This window comes from Dendrobium catenatum, unplaced genomic scaffold (assembly GCF_001605985.2).
Source record: "Dendrobium catenatum unplaced genomic scaffold, ASM160598v2 fragScaff_scaffold_672, whole genome shotgun sequence".
Classification (NCBI taxonomy): domain Eukaryota; kingdom Viridiplantae; phylum Streptophyta; class Magnoliopsida; order Asparagales; family Orchidaceae; genus Dendrobium; species Dendrobium catenatum.
In genome coordinates, this window is record NW_021319134.1 from 189,223 (window position 1) to 213,426 (window position 24,204).

Genomic DNA, 24,204 nt, shown 5'->3' on the forward strand with positions numbered 1-24,204 from the left:
TTTTCAAATTGATCAGAATTAGAACTCGAATCAGACCCATTCATTAAACGGGTCGAACAAAAATGAATTTTCTTGACCTGCATTTGATCATCTAATTAATGCTCTGAAGCTTCTAAATATGTTTTAAGCCATTGATTTAATCTCATTTAAGCTAGGATTGAAGCCATTTTAGTGTCATTGAGTTCATCTTGTCGAGACATATAGTTTAACTATAAATTTGCTAAAATTGAAATTTGGGTTGTCCTAAATTTAATTTTGAAAGTTTTTAATTAAATTATATCTTAATATTCGTGCCTGATCATGATAATTTTTTAGTGATGTATGAGTCTTAAAACACAAATAAGGTACATATTTCTTCTATTAGAGCCATGCGAGGATCAAATTTGTTAATTAAATAGCTACACTTTCATCTATCGTATATTCGTATAACTGTATAAGTACATATGCAGATATAATAATTTAATTTATCGAAAACGTTACCTTTTGACCGACCAGTGGGCTCACCCTCACGCATTGTAGAACATTCTTCTCTTTCCGGGCTTCAGGCTTCTCGGCCTCACTCTAACCTGCACAAGGAATTCCTGCACAAGACCCACCAAATTAAGTTGCCCCGATGCGGCAACTCCAATCTGTCCGACTCCCCCTGCCCTTCTACTCTCCTCGCCCACGTCCCTCTCGTCACTGTCTCCTCCGTCCCGCCACCTCCGCCATGCATTCCCGCGCCTCTTCCACTCCCCATCAAGTCGACGAGGAGAAAGCCAAGCTGGATGACCTAAAACAGCGACAAGCTATTAGCTACCACAACCAGACCAAGCACTCCCTGACCTCGGGCTACGCCCGCGGCCCTCGAGGTCTCGACTGGGCCAATCAGCCCAACCCCTTCCTCCGCTTTCTCTCATCCCCACTTCTACCCCTTCTTCACCTCCCCCCTCAGCCTGGCGACTCTCCTTTGTACTCTTCCCTCTTCTCATCCTCTCCCCCAGCTCCACCGCAGCCCCTCTCCCATTCCACCCTCTCCCGCCTCCTCTATGACTCCCTCTCCCTTTCCGCCTGGAAGACAACTGGCTTCTCCACGTGGTCCCTCCGCGTTAACCCCAGCAGCGGCAACCTCCACCCCACCGAGGCACACGTCCTCTCTCCTCCTCTGCCCTCTCTGTCAGCCAACCTTCCCTTCCTCGCTCACTACTCACCCAAAGACCATTCCCTTGAGCTCCGTGCCCACGTCCCTCCGGACCTCTTCCACCTTCCCGCCGGAGAATCATCCTTCCTCGTAGCGCTCTCTTCCATCTTCTGGCGCGAGGCTTGGAAGTACGGCGAGCGCGCCTTCCGCTACTGCAATCACGACGTTGGTCACGCGATCGCCGCGGTGGCGATCGCCGCCGCTGCACTGGGATGGGACGTACGCCTTCTCGACGGCCTAGGCCACGAGGATCTCCATTGTTTTCTTGGTCTGGATTCTGCAAATCCTTCTTTGCCTCCCCAGCTGCCCGAACGTCCCGTTCGAGGTCGCTTCCCTTGGATCGAATCCCAGCACCCGGACTGCCTCCTCCTCCTCTTCCCCTTTGGCAAGCCGCCCACCGTGGACTATCAATCACTCAGCGCCGCCTTTTCCGGCTTTTCCTCCCTCAATTGGATGGGAAACCCTAATTCACTTAGTAAGGACCATGTATTCTGGGACATCATTTACCGCACCGCTGAGGCCGTAAAGAAGCCGCTTACGGTTGGTGAGGGCTTTTTCGTCAACCCATTACACGCCAGCGGTCTGATATCAGAGAATTTGTATGAGAAAATTTCTGTGCGGGAAGTTGTCAGGAAGCGTAGGAGTGCTGTAGACATGGATGGAGTTCATGCTATGGAACGTAATACTTTCTACCAGATTCTTCTGCATTGTCTTCCATCGGGGCAGTTGGGGCCTGGAGAAAAGCAGGGCAAGCAGTTTGCTCTGCCCTTTAGGTCTATGACTTGGGATGCGGAGGTTCATGCCGTATTATTTGTTCATAGGGTCAAGGATCTGGCTCAAGGATTATATTTCTTGGTGAGAAATGAAGATCATTTTGATAGACTGAAGATGGCAATGACATCGGAGTTTGAATGGGCAAGACCGGAGGGCTGCCCACATGGCTTGCCTTTGTATAGGCTTGCGACGGGTAATTGTGTGGAACTTGCCAAACAACTATCTTGTCATCAGGTATTATGTTTCTCTTATTTATGCATGATATCCTGCACATTTAGGGGCTGTTTGGTAGCACCCAAGTTTTGATTTAAGTAGGATTTCGTAAATCCTCTAAATCCGGATTTTAAAAATCCTGAAAACTATTTGGTAATATTCATAATAAATCTTGTTAAATCTCATGTGACTGTTTGGCTATAGAGTAAAATTTAACGAGCAGACTCTTCCTCTAGCATCATGGATTTCATAAATCTCGCAAAATACAGGATTTCGGAAATTCGGGATTTAGAGCAAATCGGTAGAATTTTCCGTCTACAGCGGATTTTATTTGCCGTGAGATTTGGTTTTGCATTTTACGCCGTTTGGCTGAATTTCCCTCAAATCCGCCTCAAATGTGGCCTAAATCCTGCTACCAAACTGCCCCTTATATTAACTTTGGTGCATAATATAATTGTTTTTAAGGGTTTACCTTTTGATGAGCATGTTGGCTTTTGAAATCAGTTAAAGCTGATGTGGAAGATCTAAATCATGTTTTATGAAAATGTTTAGCATATATGTGGAAATTGGCTATAGCGTTTTCGTTGGTAATCTATGCAGTGTTGCCGTGTTTGTTTTGCTTTCCAATGTTTGAAAGATATTTGTTTAATGATTAACATTTATTATTCCCATGTGATAAAACTATTTCATTGACATATTTTTGAAATGCAGGATATTGCATCAGATGGGTGCTTTAGCCTTGGCATGGTTGCTCATTTTGAACCGGTTTTACGTGAAAGAAATGCTTGGATGTATCCTCGTCTATTCTGGGAAACAGGAGTTCTTGGTCAGATATTGTATCTTGAAGCTCACGCAGTTGGCTTATCTGCCACTGGAATCGGATGCTATTTTGATGATGATGGTATGCATTTCTTATGCTTTCTTGTCGAATATGGTAATATACATTTTCTACTATGCGTTAATTAGGAACTTATTGGTTGTTGAATATATATTGTACATCTCATCATCGTTGAACACTATCAACCTTGTTTTTAGGGTCCTTTAATCTAGAGAGCATATTAGAAGTTGACATGTTGTGAGGAAAACCTTTAGCTTTGCCATCAAGGATGGTGAAGATCTTACTGACATGAGCTTAAATTCCCAAAAGAACAAGTATGCTTATTGGACACTTATTTCAATATGCTTAATGGTGATTCTTTATTAAATAGAGGAATTATAGATTTAGCTTTTAAATTATTTCTTCAAATCTAACTACAAAGATAAGGTGGTTTACCCTTGATAGCCTCTTAGCAAGCTGCGAGTTAGAACTTGAAAGTTTCTTAGGATCATTATTATGTGATCACTTGATACTTGGACATGATTAAGATCAATTTCATAATGAACGTCACCAAAAATATTTGCTATATAAAATAATTTTTGGAATCATCTTGAGTTGAAAGGAATCTTTTGAGTTGCACTGATCAGCCCGTTTGTAATAGCATATGTTTTTCTAATGGTTGGGTTATAAGTGGATAGTAATAAACATTGACAATATATTCAATTGTAGTGATCTTTGCTCATAGATGGACACTGGAGCTAGAGCCTTTGATTTGTTCATTTCAATGAAGACATGTTCTTTGTCATTGTAAAGCGATAACAACTGGTTCTTTTTATGCTATTGCTATTGGGAAATGCCAAACGAATCTACTTTGGTGTGTACTGAAAGGACATCTTCCTATATTAGCTCAAAAAGTGAATGCATAATCAAGCTTATGGAGGAAAGAATCTAACTTGATTGATGTTCACAAGTGCATCCCTTTAATGGAGTTGATTTTAATTGTGTAAACCAATATCTTCATACATTAACAAAAGAAGTCACCATCAATGCCGTTGAATAAGATAGACCACCCTTTTTAAGCATAAATCTTGCTTTTCTTTTTTAAAGAATAAAGCATTTATCATATTGAGGAAAATATGGCTAGACTTGACTGGCTGCACTGGAAAGAGAGACAAAAATTTCAATGAAATGAAATGCATGTTTCAAGTAGAAAGGTAAGCATCTAGCATATTAAGATGAAGGGAGAAGGAGAGTGTTATGCGGGCTGGTTGGACCGGTCTAACTTGAACCGGTCCTCTTCTATTCCAGGCGGCCCAGAACCGGGCGGAACTAGGAGCAGGAGGAGGGGGCGGAAGCCCTTGTGGGCCCATGCATGGGTTAAACACATGGTTTGGAGGGAAATTTTGAATAGAAGTCTGTTTAGGAAATTTGTAACTCTCCTTGGGAGTTAATTAGGCATTTAGGAGGGAATTAAGAATTATCTTGAATTTGAGTGAAATTTGGAGATCTTGTCTGGTGCTTCGGCCCTAGGGTTTGCTAGAGACTTGTGGAGGGTTGTTCTTCCTCTCGAATTGAAGAACATTGTATCTTTTTGTTATTTTCTTGCATCTACTAGTATAATCTTTGATTTTTCTCCCAATTTCTCACTGTTTCCACACAAGTCCTGCTGCGTTTGTGCTGATTATCCTCTGTGACAGCAGTTTTTCTCTCTGTTTTCGTACTAATTTCGATTAGGTTTGCTTGCGAATTCAAGTATTACCTTAGGGTTACTTGCGAACTCAAGTATTTCCTATCAGAGAGTCTAGGCATTATCCAAGCTTGGTATCCATTTAAACAAATTTCTTGCTAACAACTTGTTAGTAGGATTCTTGTAATTGTTTTTTTTGTCCCTTTATCTTCGATTAGGTACCGTTTTTGTAGGCTCCAATGAAGCCTTGTTTTCTAATCTTTCAACTATTAATATTTTCTTCCTCATTTGAAATGATTTTCATCAAGACACCGCCACTTTTCCAATGAGGATTTACTCATAATAGTAGTCACCACAACATTGTTGCTGAAGTTGCTATGATCGCCTACTAATCGCCATGACCTCACTAGCTAAGATCGAGCTACAATAACCACTTAGTTTTATGTCCTTTTATGACTATTGAGCCGTGTGGACGAATGTTGCAGCAAATGTTGAGGATCCTTTATGAGCAGTCCCTACATTGAATCTGATTAGTTCTATGTTAGGAAACAAGTGCAGGAATCAAAGAGATGTTGGCTGAAATTTGGAATTTCAATAAGGTTCAAGCAGAATTTGAGATAAATCACGTGGCAAAATACTAGGGAAACTTGATAATTAATGAAAAGTGGAAGAAAATAAATAAGATATAATGGATCTTCAATTCGAGAAGAAGATCTAGCTCTCCCGATCCCTAGCTGGTGGCTAGAGCCCAAACAAACCTAAGAGAAAACTCAAAATTAGTAAAACATAACATAACCCTAACCCTAATCCTTCCCCTCTATTTAGAGAATATAATTATAATGATAATTACTACACAGTCCCTCCCAAACTTAATTCCCCCCTATACTGCTCCCTCTTTTTAAGTTTTGAATTCAAATAATGGGCCCCATAAGGGGGACTGGTGCCTACTTGGTCGTCCTGGAGTAAACAGGAGCCAACCAAGCACTTGGGCCGGTTGGATTGGTCTAACATTTTGTTGAGAGGAAAACGACGTCATGTGGGTGTACATTTTGTAATAACCCATATTTTAACCTACAACAATAAAAAAGTATTTCAGGAGTCATTATAAGCTTAATTTGCAAACCATCTTTGTTATAATATAGATATTATTGTGCTCTAATTATAATAATTTTCTCATAATTTTATGTGTTGTAGATATAAAATTTAAAAACTTCTTATTTAATTACAAGTTCTTAAGAAATTAACACATGTCTATATAAGTAAATTTTTTGAGATTATTAGGTGTCCGTTTTGCAAACTGATTTCACCAGATCATTCTAAACATGCTTAGTTAATTTATTAATATTTTTTTAAAATTTTTAGATCCCTGAATTTGAAGATATAAAATAATTTATAAGAATTTAACGTTAAAAACTAAACAATTGATATTATTATCAATGTGTTACAAAGATATTTTATTTTAAAAAAAAATTATGCACTTAATAAAACTTTACATATGCCATTTCCATCCTCATTTTGTTAACATAGAAGGATAAAAAGAAAAAAATTGAATAAAAATAGAGAGTAGATGAGAGAGCAGATAGGGTTTGAAGGTCTTAAGTTGTTTTTACCTATCGGTCCAATTAGAAAAATTGCTTGTCTCAAGATAGGCTGCCATTAACATATATTTAATTTCAATGATTTTGTGTATTTTGTATTTTATGAATTTTATTTGATCATAATTTATATAAGTTGCAATTTCTTGATTTTTAGCTAACTTTCACCATGTAACTGTTAGTATGTTATAGTTTTAATCATTCTGTATATATTGACATGATCATATTAAATTTTCATCATGTATTTTTGTATTTTTTTTGGTGAAATATCTTAATTTGGTTAATTTGGATAAATTTATAAATATGAGTAATAACTATTAAAATCTTTTCATATGAGTATATGACATTAATACTTGTTATAATCCAGCTATTGTGGATACATATATGTGAAAAAGAGCTCTGTATTTTTCTATGAATTCTACTAATTTTAGTTCATATGTAAATTTTATATGTATTAATATGATATAATGAACTGAACATTGAGTGTTGTATATGTTGTGAAATATGTATATGGAAGAAAGGCTAGTAAAAAAATGGTTGATTGATTCAGATTAATTGGAGACATGTTACCCTATACAGAAGGGTGGGCCGATGAAATTTCGTTTAAAATAAGGTTTGTGGTGTAATACTAAATGATATGAAAATGGAGGCATAAGGAGATAAATTGATATGATATGATATGATACACTGAAGAGTAGGAAGTAACAATTTTTGATATGAAAGCACCAGATATAAATGACTTTTGATATGACTGATTTGTAGAAACATGATTAAACTGATTCTTATTAGGTTGTCCTACAAGATTGGATACAAGAAAAACACTACAGATAGCTGGAAGCCTTATTTTACATACAGTGCTTGCATATGCATATGATTTGAATATATATATATATATATATATATATATATATATATATATATATATATATTGCATAATTGATTAGACATGATTTAGATAATATGCATGCATTTATTCTTATATTGACTGAATGATCATATGCATATTTTTTCTAGTGTATTGCATGAATTTCAATTGTAGGTTCTGGTAATATACTGAGATGTTAGCTCACTCTATGATTTTATATATTTTCAAGAAGATGTTAGAATCTAGTGGCGTGAGGACATATTAGTGATACAGGTTTTATTATGTTTATGTATTTTTTTTAGTTTTATTCTTTTGTAGTCAAAAGCTAAAAGATAGACTAGTGAATATATGGATTGAATTCTTGACCATTGTGCATGAATTTTGAGGGATGAATAGAATTTTTTTCTTTTGATGTATATTGTTTTTAGTTTCTTCCGCTGGATTGATTTATGTTGATTAGTTTATGAAGTTTTGGTTGATTAATTTCGAAATTAAAATATATAATTCTTCTAAAATTTAATATTTGAGTTTACTATTGGTATCCGAGCGAAGGTTATTATAAGAATTAAATTGTAATAAGGGATATATGAAATAATGAAGATGAATAGAAATGGATAGTGTTAGAATTTATTTTCATTGCATTCATTTCATGCATATATATAATTAAATTATAATTTGATATGAAAGAGAATTACATTGAGTGTAATAGATCCTCCTAAAATGTCAAATGAACAGAATGCAGTAGCTCCAATGAGTTCTGATAGCATGATGTTGTTTTGTCAGTCTGATAACACATCTATTGAGTAATGCACGGAGCAGGTAGGTTGGGAGTAAGGAGATTGAAGATGATAAATATTTGCAGTTGTTTCACAGATTAAAGCCCTTATTGTTCAAGGGAGCTGTAAAGCCTCATGCAGAATATGATTGGCTACTGAGGATAGAGAATATATTTGACAATATGTGGTTTTCAGAAAATAGAAAAGTATCACTTGCAATATTTCTATTTGAAGGAGAAGCTGAGAGATGGTGGATAGGATAATAGCGGGAGGAATTTCAGAGAAAGATGAATGCAGAGATTACTTGGGCAGAGTTTGTTGTTGTCTTCAGAAATTGGTGTTCAGAAAATAGAAAAGTATCACTTGCAATATTTATATTTGAAGGAGAAGCTGAGAGATGGTGGATAGGATAATAGCGGGAGAAATTTCAGAGAAAGATGAATGCAGAGATTACTTGGGCAGAGTTTGTTGTTGTCTTCAGAAATTGGTTTGTATCTCTGCTGGTCGACAGCATATGCAATAGACTTTTATGAGATTGGAGCAAGGAAATAGAACAGTGATACTGTACAAAGCTAAGTTTATTGCACTTGCTAAGTATGCACCTCAAATAGTCAGTACTGCTTAGGAGAAATGTTATAGATTTCTAAGAGGATTAAAAGATGAGTTGAGGCATCTGCTTGTACCACTACGGATTCACGAATTGTTAGAGTTAGTTGAGAGAGCATGGCTTGTAGAAAATGATTTGGTTATTCCCCAGTCCAGACAAAAAATGACTAGGAAGAGAGCAAGTGAGAAGGTGACAAAAGGAGAAAATAGTGAAAAGAGAAACAGATTTACTGGTGTTAGTAGAAGACCCATGCTACCAACTATTAGTTTACAAGAGTATCTCAGATGTGAGAGGAGACATGCATAATAGTGTTTTCTGATCACAGGACAATATTTTAGATGTGGTTAGTATGGACATAAGATGATAGACTGCTCGCAGAGAGGATTTGTGGAGAAATCGAGGTCCATGATAGATCAATCTAGACCAACAGATAGCCAGAGACTTACAGGATCTAGAATGTCTAGTTGAGGTTCTGTGAGCGAGATAGATGTAAGATAGGTGAGTGAAAGACATGCAAGTCACACAGTCAGCGATGATAGCACACCCAGTACAACCGAGGGTATACTGTTTAAGTCAACAGGAAGTGAGAGATGCTCTAGAGATTCACTTGGTATAAGTTCTTTTTCAAAGATCATTATTTTGATTGAAATGCTTTAAAATTAATTGATTTAAATTTATATGATTAAATGATTGACACGCATATTGATTAACATACACACATGAATTGATTTGATTGATAAGTGATATGATTGATGATTGATATGAATGACAGATGAGACCAGTGATCAATGATATGAAATAAGAAATGTTGAAGATGATATTTCTAACAATCAAATAATATTTCAGAAGTCATTATAAGCTCAATTTGCAAATCAACTTTGCTATAATATAAATATTATTGTGCTCTAATTATAATAATTTTCGTGTATATATAAAAGATAGAAGCTTCTTATTTAATTGCAAGTCTTTAAGAAATTGACATATGTCAGTACAAGTGGATTTCACGGGATCGTTAGGTGTCTATTTTATAAACCAATTTCACAAGATCATTCTAGACATGCTTAGCTAATTTATGAATACTTTTACATAATTTTTGAATTCCCAGACTTGAAAATATAAAATTATTTATAAAGGAAGAAAGATCGATACCTTGGCAACTACCAAGCTCTTGCAATCCTTGTTCCTTTCGACCCAATAGAAGAACGGTGAGGTGTGACTTTTGATGCAACAAGAAGGACATCGTCGAAGGAGGCGAAGAAGTTATTTAGCGACTCATTCAAAACAACCTTTCACACAAGTTGAATAGCAATGAACAACCAGAGAATAGCCGAAGAAGCGGAGATACAAATCTAGGAACCAAGCAGTGGAGGAGGCGAAGTCGAAGAGCAAAGCCAAAGCCGAAGTTGAAAAGGAAGAAAAGGCGGAGGAGGGAAGTCGAAGAACATAACGAGCAAATGAAACGGATGCACAACCAATCGATTGGATATGTTATTTGCGGCGAATTTGCAGGGGAGTGGCATTGGATTTGCGGCGGAATTTCCCGCGGCAAATTTGTGGTGAAATTTCCTCCGCAAATCCGTCACAAAGTCCATCAAAAAATTTCGACAAAAAATTATGTCGCAAATCCATCGACTTTTTCAACAAACAATATTCCGCCATAAAATTCACCGCAAACTGCTGACTTTACTATAATGATAGTTATTTATCACATTTGACTTATTTGAGTAGCCATGATAAAAATATCCTTTTAACAGTTCTTTTCTTATGGAGTTTGGTCTTATACTTTTACATTTGCTCCAATGTGTTTAAAAAGATGTTGGGAAGAGAAGATATATCATACCCGAGTATGTTTATTTTTGGATCAAGTAGGTTTAATCTATTTCTCTAGTAAGAAATTTTGGCATCTAACCACTTCTTTTGGGTGTTCCAGAAGTGTTTCATTGTGATCCTTGTAGTTGATTGGGTCTTACTCGGCCTAGATTGTTCTTATTGTTTGGATTACCTTTATTGGAGACTCGATCCATAGGGAGTACAACATGTGGCGACGTGTAGAGGATTCAATTTTTATGCAATTTTTTGTCATTTACTCTTCACAAGATACTTGTTGGCTTACTTCTGTTACTTCAAAAGGGCATGAAAAAAAACAAAACAAAGTTGTCGAGCTTGTCATAACTTGAGTTTATTTCTTCTCGTCAGAGTTATCCCTTTTGCTAAGATGTTGAGAAGTATGTTGAAAATGCTTTGTTTGTTGGCAACTTCAATATGATTGTGTGGTAATACAAGTCTTCCCTGACTTTGGAGTGCTCGACGGTTAGTGGATACATACAACATTTTAACAAGCTTTCTTCTTAGCGTGGGAGATTCCCTGAATAACTATCCCTTGAGAGTTATGTTACTTTGTCTATCTCTTCAAGGTGGGCCATTATTTTCCTATCATTCAGGAGCCTTTAAATACCTTTAAGAATCCCATCTAATCGATTTTAAACATATTTCCTCGATGGTGAGCTTGGTCTTGTATCTGTGACTAAATAGGATAGAGAAGTCCTTATGACATATTGTGAACCTCTTCAAATTGTGTTCAACTCGGGCAACATGTTGCTTATCTATTTGATGGACAAAATTCTTACAGGGTTAGGAATTAGGATGCACTATTGAGGATATATTAAGAACCTAGAATCATTTGTCACAATCTAAAACTTAGTTAAATCTAAGTTTATGATGAGTCGAGATGTTGCAATATCAATCAGATTACTCGAGCTGGGACACATCCTAACCTTAATTGATGGGAAACTTTAAAGGTCAACAGGACTAGAAAGGCTAGATAAAAAATCTTATCAAAAGTAAGCTTGCCTTAGTAGGGCTGGTCAAAATCTACATTCCTCTTATGAATTTTTTAACATTACAAGTTCTCACGCCTCGAGTTCTAGTCTCATTCTTGTTGGTCGAGTGAGTAAAATCACGAAAGGGTAACCATTCCTTGTGTGTGCATTTTGAAATCCCATCAATTCATCTGGGGTGTGTCTAAAGATCATCATTATCCCATCAACTCCTGGAATCATAATTTGTCTCTTAAGATATGTATGGGTAACTGCAGTTGTCTATAAATTTAGTGGTGGAATAGTTTGTGAAAGAAATAGAATTTTTAAAAGTTGTGGGTATTTAATATTTTTTTAATATTTTTCCCCTATAGAATTCAAATATCAGTTTTCCTGTAGCTATCATACTCTAAATGGGTTTTGCAATGGAAAATTCTTCTCACGTTGAAAATTTTTGTGAAGTAGCAAGCAAATAGCTGCAAAACAAAAGTGTTGCATTTATTTGTAAATCTATGAAAAACTATCACCAACCCCCACCTTTTTCGACAAATTATTTTTATAATTATCAACTTATTACCTCTTATGCACAAATTGTATATAAAATCTAAACATTCATACTAAGCTTACGATATTCAAATTTTTACAAGTCTAGTGATCCACTTTGACTACTCACACTTCACCCAACTAAACACTTGTCTAAGAATCTACAATCTTAAGCTATGATGCACCGACACTTCTCCTCAAATAGGCGTGCAGTGTCTGACACCGTGTTCGACACGACACTCGCCTAACACTCCTCTGACACGTGTCGGACACGCCGAAAACGTGTCCGATTAATAAATATTAAATACAAATTGGACACACGTGTCTGACACTCGTATCTTAAATATTTTATGAATTTTTTTAAATATAATTTCTTTTATTTGGCGGGATTTAAAATAAATTTCTTATTTCCTATCCACAACACCAAATCAACGTCCGCACTTAATACCTAATCATCGAATATTCTCATTTTCATTTCTTTTTTGCAGTGAAGATATTTTCATCTCCTCTCTCGGTGACTGATAAACAGCATCGATGTCCGACTCTCGACATCCTGATACTAATCATTTTAAGCACAATTCTAGTTAAATGACTTATTATTTTCAAATTATTTTTAAAATTATACTTATTTAATTTTTATACACTATTTTTTAAATATAAAAACTATAATAGCGTGTCCAACCTGTGTCCGTGTCCTATATTTTCAATAACTGACGTGTCCGTGTCGTGTCGTATCCGTGTCACCGTGTCCGTGTCTGTCCATCATAGATCTTAAGCCTTTTATCAATCTTTGCAACCCAAACTCAGTTGAATCCAAGGGAGTGATATATTGAGTAAAAGTCTTAAAAATTTCATTGAATACCCTCTTAGAATCTTGACAGAGTTGTTGATTTGACCAGATTACTCAACTTGGGATGTCTCCCAGACTAACTTGTAGGAAACTGTAACGCTTAACACAACTAGTAGTATGAACCAAAAATCTCATCAAAGAAAGCCAGATAGAAAAGATGATAACAAAATAACTTGGCCATTCAAGACAATTCAAACATTCATAGCTTGAGGCGTTAAGTCCAATCAAATTTGTGCCGATCTAAGGGAGTACATGAGCAATTCTATTACAAATCTAATCCTCTTGGCTCTTAAGACATGACCTCTCTAAGCACTCAAAAATTCATTTGGCTGGACCTGCCTTCCACTTGATTCCCTTCGACTTCCCCACCAAGTATCGACTTATCAATTTGAGATATAAAAATAATTGGTTGATTTATACTCAATAGAAAATTCCTGGGGAAAGCTTGATATGCATATGAAAAGATTAATAAGATGGAAGCAATAACAATAATATCCTATCAGAAATTACATATATCTGCATTTATTCATTCACATGTCATGTCTTTTAACATTTTGAATTCATTACTTGGATGTTCACGTAGTCCTCACAATTAGGACCCACTACACAATTAGTGCCCACTAAGCAGAATATCAGTTGACTTGTTGAGGGGATTCAATAAGAAATGATGGAGATGGTTCCCAAGAAGATTCCATGAAACGATTGTTGGAGTTCAGAAGGAATTAAGATTCTTGAGAATGCTCTTTTGCTAAGAGCCATAAAGTTTTATTGTTGATTGATCTATTGTCGTGCATCTCAAGTGAGATTATGATGCTAACTATCTGAATCAATGTCCCCTTTCCTAGATAACTTCGCAATGTTTGTGATTGTTTTTCTGATTTCTTGTAATAGATTTTCCTATTTTTTGTAACACACACCTTCCTTTTTAAATAAAAAGGGTGACATTTTAGGATAGTAGGACAGATGGAGATTAATCTTCTTTGTTTATCAGGAGATCAAGAGAGAGAAAGACTAGAGAGAGGGAGTTAAAGGAAAACATGTATGGTGGTTGAATTTGTCAGGCTGAATCTAATCTAAATTTCTTTACCAAATCTTTCTCTCTCCTATTTAAGACTGATCTATTTTTGTATTAAGGTCTTGTTGTCACCCCAAGGACCCTTGTAGATTCAACAAATACACCATGTTCACCTGTAACCCACGATGGGGCCCAACCGCCGACCCCACTTCCTCCACGATCTCACAAACTGCTCTAACTCCCACTCATGGCACAAAAACAGACGCCCACACTCTCTCATGGGACCAAACACAAGCATTCGATACTTACAAATGCAAGAAAGTCGAAGCCTAGTCTCCATCTCTTCCTTCTCACTTGCCGATCTTGTTCAAGCTGCCTCCGTGCTCGTCTGAGCTTCCCCCATCCGTCTTTGTCTGCCTTCCGTCCACACCGGAAGCCGAAGCCGCACGCCAGTGCCTATCCGACTCCAAGCCCTCTCTTGATCGCGACCTCAGACACCCTAAAGGAATTGAAGCCCCTCGACCCTCCGCCTGCCAGACCTGCATCTCTAGCGCCCAATCCCAACTACCGGCCCGACTCCCGCCGTCGTATATATAAATAATGGTATGAGTGATTAAATGACTAAAAACTTTTTATATTACAATATGATAAATTAATCTTAAATGATTTATATATAATTAAAATAATGAATTTATTTATTTATGAAATAGAACAATGAAATTTCATCATTTGTTGGGCCTTTATGTAGATTTTTAAACCACCTGCAATGAAAATTGAAATCAGATTGTTATTGGTTATGTGAAATAATCTTTTTTTTTTCTTTTTTTACTTTTCACTTTCTATCTCATGTTTTTACTTTCATGCATTTTTCATAGCGAATAAGATACCCATCAGTAAAATTTTCTTATGTTGTGCAGTTCACAAGGTTCTTGGCTTGAAGGGATTGGAGTTCCAGAGCCTCTATCATTTTACTATTGGAAGTCCAGTATTAGACAACCGAATCATGAGCTTGCCCGCTTATCCTGGTCCAAGCATTGACGCATGATCTCAAATGGCAAACTTTCTATGTCAATCTTATCCTGAAAGTCATTCCTTTTATGAAGCTACACATACTATCAGCCTAAATAATTTTACATCGAAAATTTATATGCACGACATAGCAACAAAAGAAAAATGCGTATAGTTTGTATCGCATTGTAAAATTTGCAGCTAGAAAAAAATAAAAATAAAAACTTTTTTTTTACGTGTTATTCCTTTCAATTGTTTCAAATAAGAAGTTCGCAAGATCCAAGCATGAAATACTTGATAGCATATTACGATCGTTTCTGAAACCTCATCTGATTCATCATCTGATAACATGAATCTTCTCCATCTACGCACCTCGCCTGTCGCCATTACATCGCCGCTTTCTTTTCGCCAAATCTATCTCAAAGCAAAGAGAAAGAGGGCCAAAACACGTCAACTCAAATTCCGCCGGAACGCCGACGGTATCGGATCCCTCCCAGGCCTCCCCTATCCGAAGTCATCCCCCACCCCGCTCCTCATCCCCGAGACGTCTACCGCCCTGACCCGCGACGAAGCCCTCGAGCGCATATTTCTCGACCTGCAGTCCGCTCTCGCCGGCGGCATACGCGTCGAACCCTCCACCTTCTCCTCCCTCCTTGAGCTCTGCTACCGCATCGATCCTTCCCCACGCCGTGCCGCCGCTCTCCACCGCCTCGTCCCCGCCTCCCTCCTTCATTCTAGCCCCAACCTCTCCTCCAAGCTGATTCGTCTCTACGCCTCCTGCGGCCTCGTCGAGCAAGCCCACAACCTGTTCGACAACTTGCCCCGCAGTCATAAAGCAGCTGCCTTCCCCTGGAACGCCCTCATTTCCGGCTACGCAGACGCAGGCCTCCACGAGGATGCTATGGCACTCTACCATCAGATGGAGGAGGAGGACGTCGAGCCTGACCGCTTCACCTTCCCTCGCGTCATCAAAGCCTGCGCTGGCCTCGGATCGGTCCCTCATTGCGAGTCCGTACACCGCCACCTCGTCCGCTCCGGTTTCGCCACCGACCCTTTCGCGCTCAACGCACTCGTCGACATGTACGCCAAATGCGGCGACATCGCCCGTGCCCGTCGTATCTTCGATCAGATCCCGGACCGCGATCCCATCGCCTGGAACTCCATGCTTAACGGCTACATACGTCATGGATTGTTTCCTGAAGCCATTGAAACCTGCAGAAGAATGCTAGCGGATGGGTTCGAGCCAGATACTGTGACCGTCTCCTCGTTGCTCGCCGGTTGTGCTTCTGCGAACTGCAACATCGGCCTCGAAATCCACGGCTGGGTCCTCCGCCGTGGGCTCCAGCGAGCCGTATCCGTAGCCAACTCCTTGATCACCATGTACTCTGTGTGCGGCCAATTAGCCCAGGCGAGGTTCATTTTCAATTCCATGCCGGAAAAGGATTTGGTGTCCTGGAACGCCATTATCTCCGCCAACAGAAGAGACCGGCGGGTGCTCAGTATATTCCGGCAGATGTTGGAATCAGGGATGGTGCCGGATGACGTAACCTTTGTGTCGTTGCTCTCGGCCTGCGCCAATTTGGGCCTTGTAGAAGTTGGGCGGAAACTGTTTGATGAAATGCAAGTGAGACATGGAATAAAGCCTGGAATGGAGCATTACGGGTGCATGGTGAACTTGCTTGGAAGAGCTGGATTGGTTGAGGAGGCCTTCGAGCTTGTGTCAAGGATGATGCCGTTTGATGGTGGCCCGACGGTGTGGGGTGCGCTGCTTTATGCGTGCTCGGTGCACCGCAATGTTACCACAGGGGAGACGGCAGCAGAGCGGTTGTTCGAGCTGGAGCCGGACAATGAGCACAATTTTGAGCTGCTCAGGAGGATATATAGCGATGCAGGGAGGCTAGAAGATGTGGAGAGAGTGGAGAAGCTGATGAGAGACAGAGGATTGGAATGCAGGTCAGTTCTATAGGAATAGTGGACTTTTGATTTTTTTTTAATATTATTTTATTTATTAGTAATATTATATATATATATATATATATATATATATTGAATTGATTACTTTAGTAAAAGAGTAGTGCAGTTCATTAATTGATGAATGCTAAAGTCCTGATACGTGAGAGTTGTGTAGCATGATTTTATATTTCTATATTATTTTGTGTTAATACTATGTATAGCTTAGTAAGTATGAGCTGAACATTGGGAACATTAGATTTTCGCATTTTTTTTGGAGTTCGTGAATCTAAAAGATAATGGAATGAGTACCACGTATAGCACTTGCTCATTATTGTTGTTGCATGCTAACACGATTGCCCACCCTTCATGCTTGGCCATCACACATGTGCGCTTAGAATTATGCACGCGCATGCATGGAAATTATTAGGTGCAGGCATCGGACGGAGAGAACCGACTGGTTTTCTCTCTGTCTACCGAAAAAACACAGTCAAAGTGTAGCTGCTACAGTAACTATGCTTTTACTATATACATAGAGAAAATTGGACGGTTCTCTTTGTCTGGTGTCCGCACCTAATAATTTCTCCTGCAAGCATATGCTACTCTTCAACTTTTTTTCATCATTCATTCACTAACTACACGTCGCACCTGGTCAATTATGCAACCCACATCTCGTTGACAGTCATCGATTGTGTGTTGCGTATCATTTATCACTTCTCCTTCGCAGTTGCTTCCTTACGAAACTTGGCAATGGATAACTAAGGATTTTTGCATGTTCTTCGAGGTCATCTTTTTCATTAGCTTTTGGTATACATATAGTCAGCTTGTATTTTCATATTATAGATTTATATATGCTTTATAAAAGGACAGAACAAATTCAGCCGAAATAATCAAAACAGAGCACATGTCACACTAAATTACAACCACACAATAGAAACAAACACATGTAACCATAGCCACATATTCTAACTTAGGAAATGCATAAATAGGACAGTGTATATAAGATAATACCAAGTGAGAATGAAATAAAAAGATTTCATTTCACTGTCAGCATTATTCTCTTATTGTCGTTTTCTTTATGGTATCAGAGCCACAATTCAACAAAGACTGAAGATTGAAGCGAGAGGTAAGAATTTCTTGAAAAACTTCTCATGGCTCAATCATCTTCGTCCCAGACAGAGAGTCCATCTACAGATCCGCAAATCAACTCTTGCACAATACATGCATCACTAAAATTTGTCATTGCAGATATCAAAACCATCGTTCCCACCTAGTTATCATGCGAGAACTATGCCATATGGAGATCTCAGGTAACTAAACTTCTCAGGACTAATGGTTTTGCAAACTTCATAGATCCCACAATTTCACCGCTACCCCATCTTCAGCAAACACCCAATGTTCAAACCATTACAAACCCCAAATATACTGAATGGGTTTTGATCGATCAGAACTTAGCAGCCGCACTATGCTTCATCATAACCCCAACCATACTACCATATGTTCTTAATCTTGACTCCTCAGCAGACATATGGACCACAGTTGAAAGAAAATTGCAATCTTCCAACATATCACGATTGATCCAACTCAAAAAATGAGTTACATAATGTTTCAATGAAACAAAACACAATGGCAGAATACCTAAATGAAGTGAAAACATTGGTAGACAAGATAGTAGCAGTATGAGCCACAACGGATAAAGAAGACATAATTCTTTACACACTCAATGGATTACCAGCAGCTTATAAATCATTCAAAAGCACATTTTTTTATCAAATCATGTGAATGTGATTTATTCAAAAGCACAATTAGAACCATGGTACTGCCATTAAGTCTTGACGACTTATAGGCGTTCTTGATCAGCGAAGAGATTAATCTCAACACAGAAGCAACCAAATATCACAAATACCTGATCAGAATACTGCTTTATACTCTACAAAAGGTAGAGGAAGAAGAGCCAGAGGGAGATTCCCACAACAAATACTCGTCCCAACAATAACACCAGTCAAACAATACAAACATCTATATGCCAGATATGCAATAAGAAAGGTCATTCAACGACAACATGTTGACACAGATTTAACATAAACTACACACCACCACCGCAGAAAGTAAACACTGCATTTACAGCCACAAATGACAGTATCAACCCAGATTGGTACTTGGACTCAGGTGCAATATCCCACCTTACAAATGACATCAACAACCTTACTCTTGGTGATCCACTACCATACCATGGTACATATAACATAGCCATTGGAGATGGAAGTACATTACCCATAGCTCACACCGGAGCAGACATTTTACCAACTCCAACTAATAAGCTTCAACTACCCAAAATTCTCCATATACCTACTATCTCTCACAATCTACTTTCAATTTATCATCTAACTAGAGACAATAACATCTCTATCTCATTTGATGCTCACGATTTTCATGTAAAGGATATCAAGACAAACAAAATATTGCTTCAGGGTTCCAGCCATAAGGGCCTATATCTAGTACCAACCCGTCCCAGCATATCTCAACCACAAGCATTATCTGCATTCCACAAACATCAAGACGCAACCATATGGCATAACAGACTGGGTCACCCCAACACCAGAACTATGGCAACTATCTCCACCACCAATAAACAACTTCACATACCTATATTTTCTGCATTATGTGCTTGTTGTAGGATAGCTTAAACCCACAAATTGAAATTTCCCACTTCTAGCTCCAGAGCTAAAATCCCCCTTGAATTAGTACATTCAGATGTATGGGGCCCAGCCCCAGTTACCTCAAATCAAGGTTTGAGATACTATGTCATTTTCATAGATGATTACTCTCGGTTCATATGGATATTTCCCATGTATTGCAAGTCGGAAGTACCTTCTATCTTTATCACATTTCATACTATGATAGAAAAATAGTTACCATACAAAATCAAACAATTTCGGTCAAATGGAGGGACTGAATTTATAAACAGAACAATTCAACAATGCTTCCAAAAACATGGCATTTCTCATCAAATTTCATGCCCGTACACCTCTGAACAAAATGGAATTGCAGAAAGAAAACATAGACACTTTATTAAAACAACAAGAACTCTACTACAAACAGCCTCAATACCATATCTCTACTGGCTAGATGCGGTTCTCACGGCATCTTCTCTTATTAGCAGACTTCCTTCACACACAAACCAAAACAAAACCCCATTGCAGTTGTTATACAACAAAACTCCTGACTACTCTCACATAAAAACATTTGGTTGTGCATTTTACCCATGGATTTCCCCACAAAATAGACACAAATTGGCCCCAAAAGCTATCCCATCCATTTTTCTGGGATATTCAACATCACACAAGGGATATAAATGTCTTAACCCAAAACAAAACTCATTACCATTTCTCGCACGTCACATTTCATGAAACCACGTTTCCATTCAATCAAACATCACCAAATATGACATCCCAAACTGCCATAACAGACAATCCCATGCTTCTTACACCTACAACTCAAACAAACCACATACCTTCCAATCATCAACATGAACCACAAAACATTATAACCCATGAACAAACACTTGTTAACACCTCCACACCACAACAAAATACGACACCTCCCCAGACAAATAACATACCACCACCCCCATCACACCTGATGATAACAAGACTCAAGATGGGATCTCTTAAGCCAAAAATCATTCTCAACCTTATACATCAACACAATCAATCCACAGACACTCAGCCTCAAGACCCCCAAACATATCAAGAGGCATCTAAACATAATTACTGGAGACAAGTTATGGACACATAATTCTCAGCTTTACAGAAGCAAGCAACATGAACCCTCGTTCCACCACCACCCAAAACTCCAATTCTTGGTTGCAAATGGACAATATAAAACAAAGTTACATTCCAATGGCTCCATAGCAAGACATAAAGCAAGACTGGTAGCTCAGGGTCACAAACAACAATACGGGATTAACTACCTGGAGACATTTAGTCCGGTAGCAAAATTCCCCACCATCAAAGTATTACTCACGGTAGCTTTAAACAAAAACTGGGTAGTTCATCAATTGGATGTAGCCAACGCATTCTTACATGGAAAACTGACAGACACAATCTATATGAAACAACCACAAGGATACGAAGACAAACAAAATCCGGGACACGTTTGCCTTCTCCAAAAAGCACTATATGGTCTAAAACAAGCCTCCAGGCAATGGTTCACAACATTTTCAACTTTTCTGCAACAAATTAGATTCCAACCAAGCAAAGCTGACCCCTCTCTACTCATTCTCACTCAAGAAGACTCGCAGGTTTATTTACTCACGTATGTTGATGACATACTAATGACAGGTAACAACAACTCTCTTATCTCAAACATCATATCGCAGTTGCACAACTAATTTTCAATGAAACATCTTGGAACAACCAACAATTTTCTTGACATAAACATAACAAAACACGACACATCTCTTTTCTTATCTCAAACACAATATGCCTCTTCCATTCTGCACATAGCAGGACTTAGTCTCTGCAAACCACTCTCAAATCCCTCGTGCACAAAACCACCACAAAATATAAACCCAGATCCCCTTCTCAATGACCCTTATACATATAGACAACTCACAAGATCACTATAATATCTCACAATCACTCGACCAGACATCGCATATCATATAAACTTGCTCTGTCAACACATGCATGACCCAAAATCATACCATGCATACCTCCTCAAAAGATTACTTTGATACATAAAAGGAACATTGGACTTTGGCATACTTATCTTCATGGGACAACGTCAAATACATTCATACTCAGACGCTGACTGGGCAAACGACATAGAAATAAGAAAATCCACATCCGGATATTGCTCATTTTTAGGCAACACACTCATATCTTTAAGCATCAAGAAACAACATACTGTAGTCAGATCGTCAACGGAAGCAGAATACAGGGCTCTAGCAACAACTATCACAAACATTCTATGGCTGAGACGGCTACTACAAGATTTCAACATACCTACCTTGCACCCAACAGATCTTCACTGTGACAACACCTCAACAATAGCACTGGCCAACAACCCAGTTTTTCACACACGAACGAAGCACATAATGATAGATCATCACTTCGTCAGACATCAACTCAACTCGAACATCATCTCACTACACCAAATCAGCACACAAGAACAGACAACGGACATCCTCACGAAGCCGCTCTCCACATTAAGTTTCACTTCCTTCGCGACAAGCTTAGTGCTCACAAGAAACTATAAGCTTGAGGGGGGATAAAAGGACAGAGAACGAATTCAGCCGAAATAATCAAAACAGAGCGCATGTCACACTAAATTATAACCACACAATAGAAACAAACACATGTAACCACATCCACATATTCTAACTTAGGAAATGTATAAATATGACATTGTACATAAGATAATACCAAGTGAGAATGAAATAAAAAGATTTCGTTTCACTTCGAGCATTATTATCTTCTTGTCGTTTTCTTTACTTTATGCCTTGTTGTATTCATTAGCTTTTGGTTTGCGGTGCATGTGATATTATGCCTTGTTATAATAATAGAAGTTTGTGATGTATTCTGATGAGTTGTGATGATGATATGTTCTACTAACATTTGTTTTGCAAGAGACCTTGGATAACAGGTCCCAGGGGATGGGTAGTTATAGGATTTAAGCTCTCTTACACCATAACATGCTTACATTTATATCTGTCATATATGATCTAAGCCTCTAAGGTGATTAAGATTTTGTTTGGGACAGTTTTTAATTGTTATTTTTTTTATTGCTTTTAACAAATTTTGGTATTAAGAAATTTAGGGTTTAAAGCGTTAAGAAAGCTGGTCCAAATAAATCCTAAGTGACGATGTTTAGATTATACAATTAATTTTTTTTAATTGATTTACTCTAAAAAATTATTAGTCCAATAAATTTTTGTACTAAAAAATCAACGTTTCGAACGAAGTTTATGTAGAAGAGATGAGTGCTATGAAGAATTATATTATCAACAATTTCATCAGTTATGAAGTATGCTTTGGGGAGATTCTTATCTTTTAAGGTATCATGACTTTGTGATAATCTATTGAATCAAAAATTATTTTGGGATTTTGAAATTATCTTTTGCCTCCCGGCTGTAAAACAATTTTGGTGACCATATGTATTTCGGCTAACCTACTTCCTTTTAGTAGCGGAATCATTGCACCAATGAAGTGGAAATTGCTCTTGCATGTAAATGTTTTAGTCTTGATTTGGATGGCTTTTTTTTATTATTATTTTATATAGCTAATTTTTAGTATAAAAAATTATTGAAAGTAGGTAAAATATAATGATCTAAAATTGCTCCAAATGAAATCTAAATTTAATTCTCTCTCAGAAAGAGATTTGCTTTATTATTATTGTTAGTATTATTCTCTGAAAAACTACAAATCAAATGTCTATGGAATCGAACTTTTATTACGTCCGGTGTAAGGACATAGAAGAACGTTCGGTTGGAGGTAAAATTTCGCCAAAAAACTCGGTATTTGCTTGGTACAACTAGGTATTATTTGATTTTAACGAGGAATACCGCTATTTGAAGATCAATATTGAGTTACACCGAGCTGTACTGAGAAATACCGAGTTGTACCGAGTTTTTCTAGGAAAAACTCGGTACAACTCTTGTATAACTCGGTATTTCTCGGTTTAGCTTGGTATAACTCGGTATTGGGTCTTCAAATGATGGTACTCCTCGTTATTGTTTGGTATTGCTCGGTACAACTCATTTTTTGGCGGGATTTGGTCTCCGACCGGATGTTCCTCTGCGTCCGGTCGGAGGACGTAATAATTGTTCCTATGGAATCACCCCTCTTGAGGCTTGAAGATTGTTATTGACAATCAAGATACAACAAGCTCTATGCTAGCTACCTAGGTTTAAGGCTTAGTTTGAAATAACTTTCTTATTATTTTATAAAGTAATTTTTAATTGAAAAAATTTTTGTACTAAAAAAAATATTTTATGAAACAATAAAAAAGCTGTTAAAAAAAACCTAAATGATTGACAAACAGGTGCAAATCTTCGTATAATAGAGTATACTAGTTCCTATTCTTTAGCATACCAGTGTGTGATAACAAAATGCAAAATGCAATTGTATTTCTCAACAATTTTTTAAGTGTAAAATATAAGACTTTCAGGAGCCCCATGCATCATTTATAAACATCTTGGCCGTATGCTACACACATGAGCCCTTCGAATCGAACAATTATTACGTCCTCTGACCGGATGCAGAGGAATATCCGGTCGTAGGCAAAATTCCGCCTATACCGAGGTGTACCGAGATTTTCCAAAAAACTCGGTACACCAGGGTATAGGCGGGATTTTGCCTACGACCGGATGTTCCTCTGCATCCTTACACCGGACCAAATAAAAGTTCCTTCGAATCTCCGGCATCTGGTTGCTACACAAGTCATTTAGCTAAGACTAAGGTTTCATTTAGCAAAGTTTTTTTTGTTCTTTTTTAAAGCAACTT

At 37.9% G+C, this 24,204-nt stretch overlaps 2 protein-coding genes across 2 annotated transcripts; both read left to right on the forward strand.

The window, feature by feature from the left end:
* Positions 1-463: 463 nt before the first annotated feature.
* On the forward strand, positions 464-14,979 carry LOC110100941. The gene is made up of 3 exons (XM_020828665.2): positions 464-2,188; positions 2,879-3,068; positions 14,656-14,979. The coding sequence occupies exons 1-3, from the start codon at positions 614-616 to the stop codon at positions 14,781-14,783; spliced, it is 1,893 nt and encodes a 630-aa protein (XP_020684324.1). The 5' UTR covers positions 464-613; the 3' UTR covers positions 14,784-14,979.
* An 84-nt stretch (positions 14,980-15,063) lies between these two features.
* On the forward strand, positions 15,064-16,964 carry LOC110100942 (pentatricopeptide repeat-containing protein At4g25270, chloroplastic). The gene has a single exon (XM_028695762.1). It carries the CDS (start codon positions 15,096-15,098, stop codon positions 16,710-16,712), a length of 1,617 nt encoding a protein of 538 aa, XP_028551595.1. The 5' UTR covers positions 15,064-15,095; the 3' UTR covers positions 16,713-16,964.
* The last annotated feature ends 7,240 nt before the right edge of the window (positions 16,965-24,204 follow it).

Bases quoted from the DNA above. Each gene is read 5' to 3' on its own strand.
- LOC110100942 (XM_028695762.1), top strand. From the start codon at position 15,096: ATGAATCTTCTCCATCTACGCACCTCGCCTGTCGCCATTACATCGCCG.
- LOC110100941 (XM_020828665.2), top strand. From the start codon at position 614: ATGCGGCAACTCCAATCTGTCCGACTCCCCCTGCCCTTCTACTCTCCT. The intron at 2,189-2,878 runs GTATTATGTTTC...TTTGAAATGCAG, and splicing joins AACAACTATCTTGTCATCAG to GATATTGCATCAGATGGGTG. The intron at 3,069-14,655 runs GTATGCATTTCT...TATGTTGTGCAG, and splicing joins ATGCTATTTTGATGATGATG to TTCACAAGGTTCTTGGCTTG.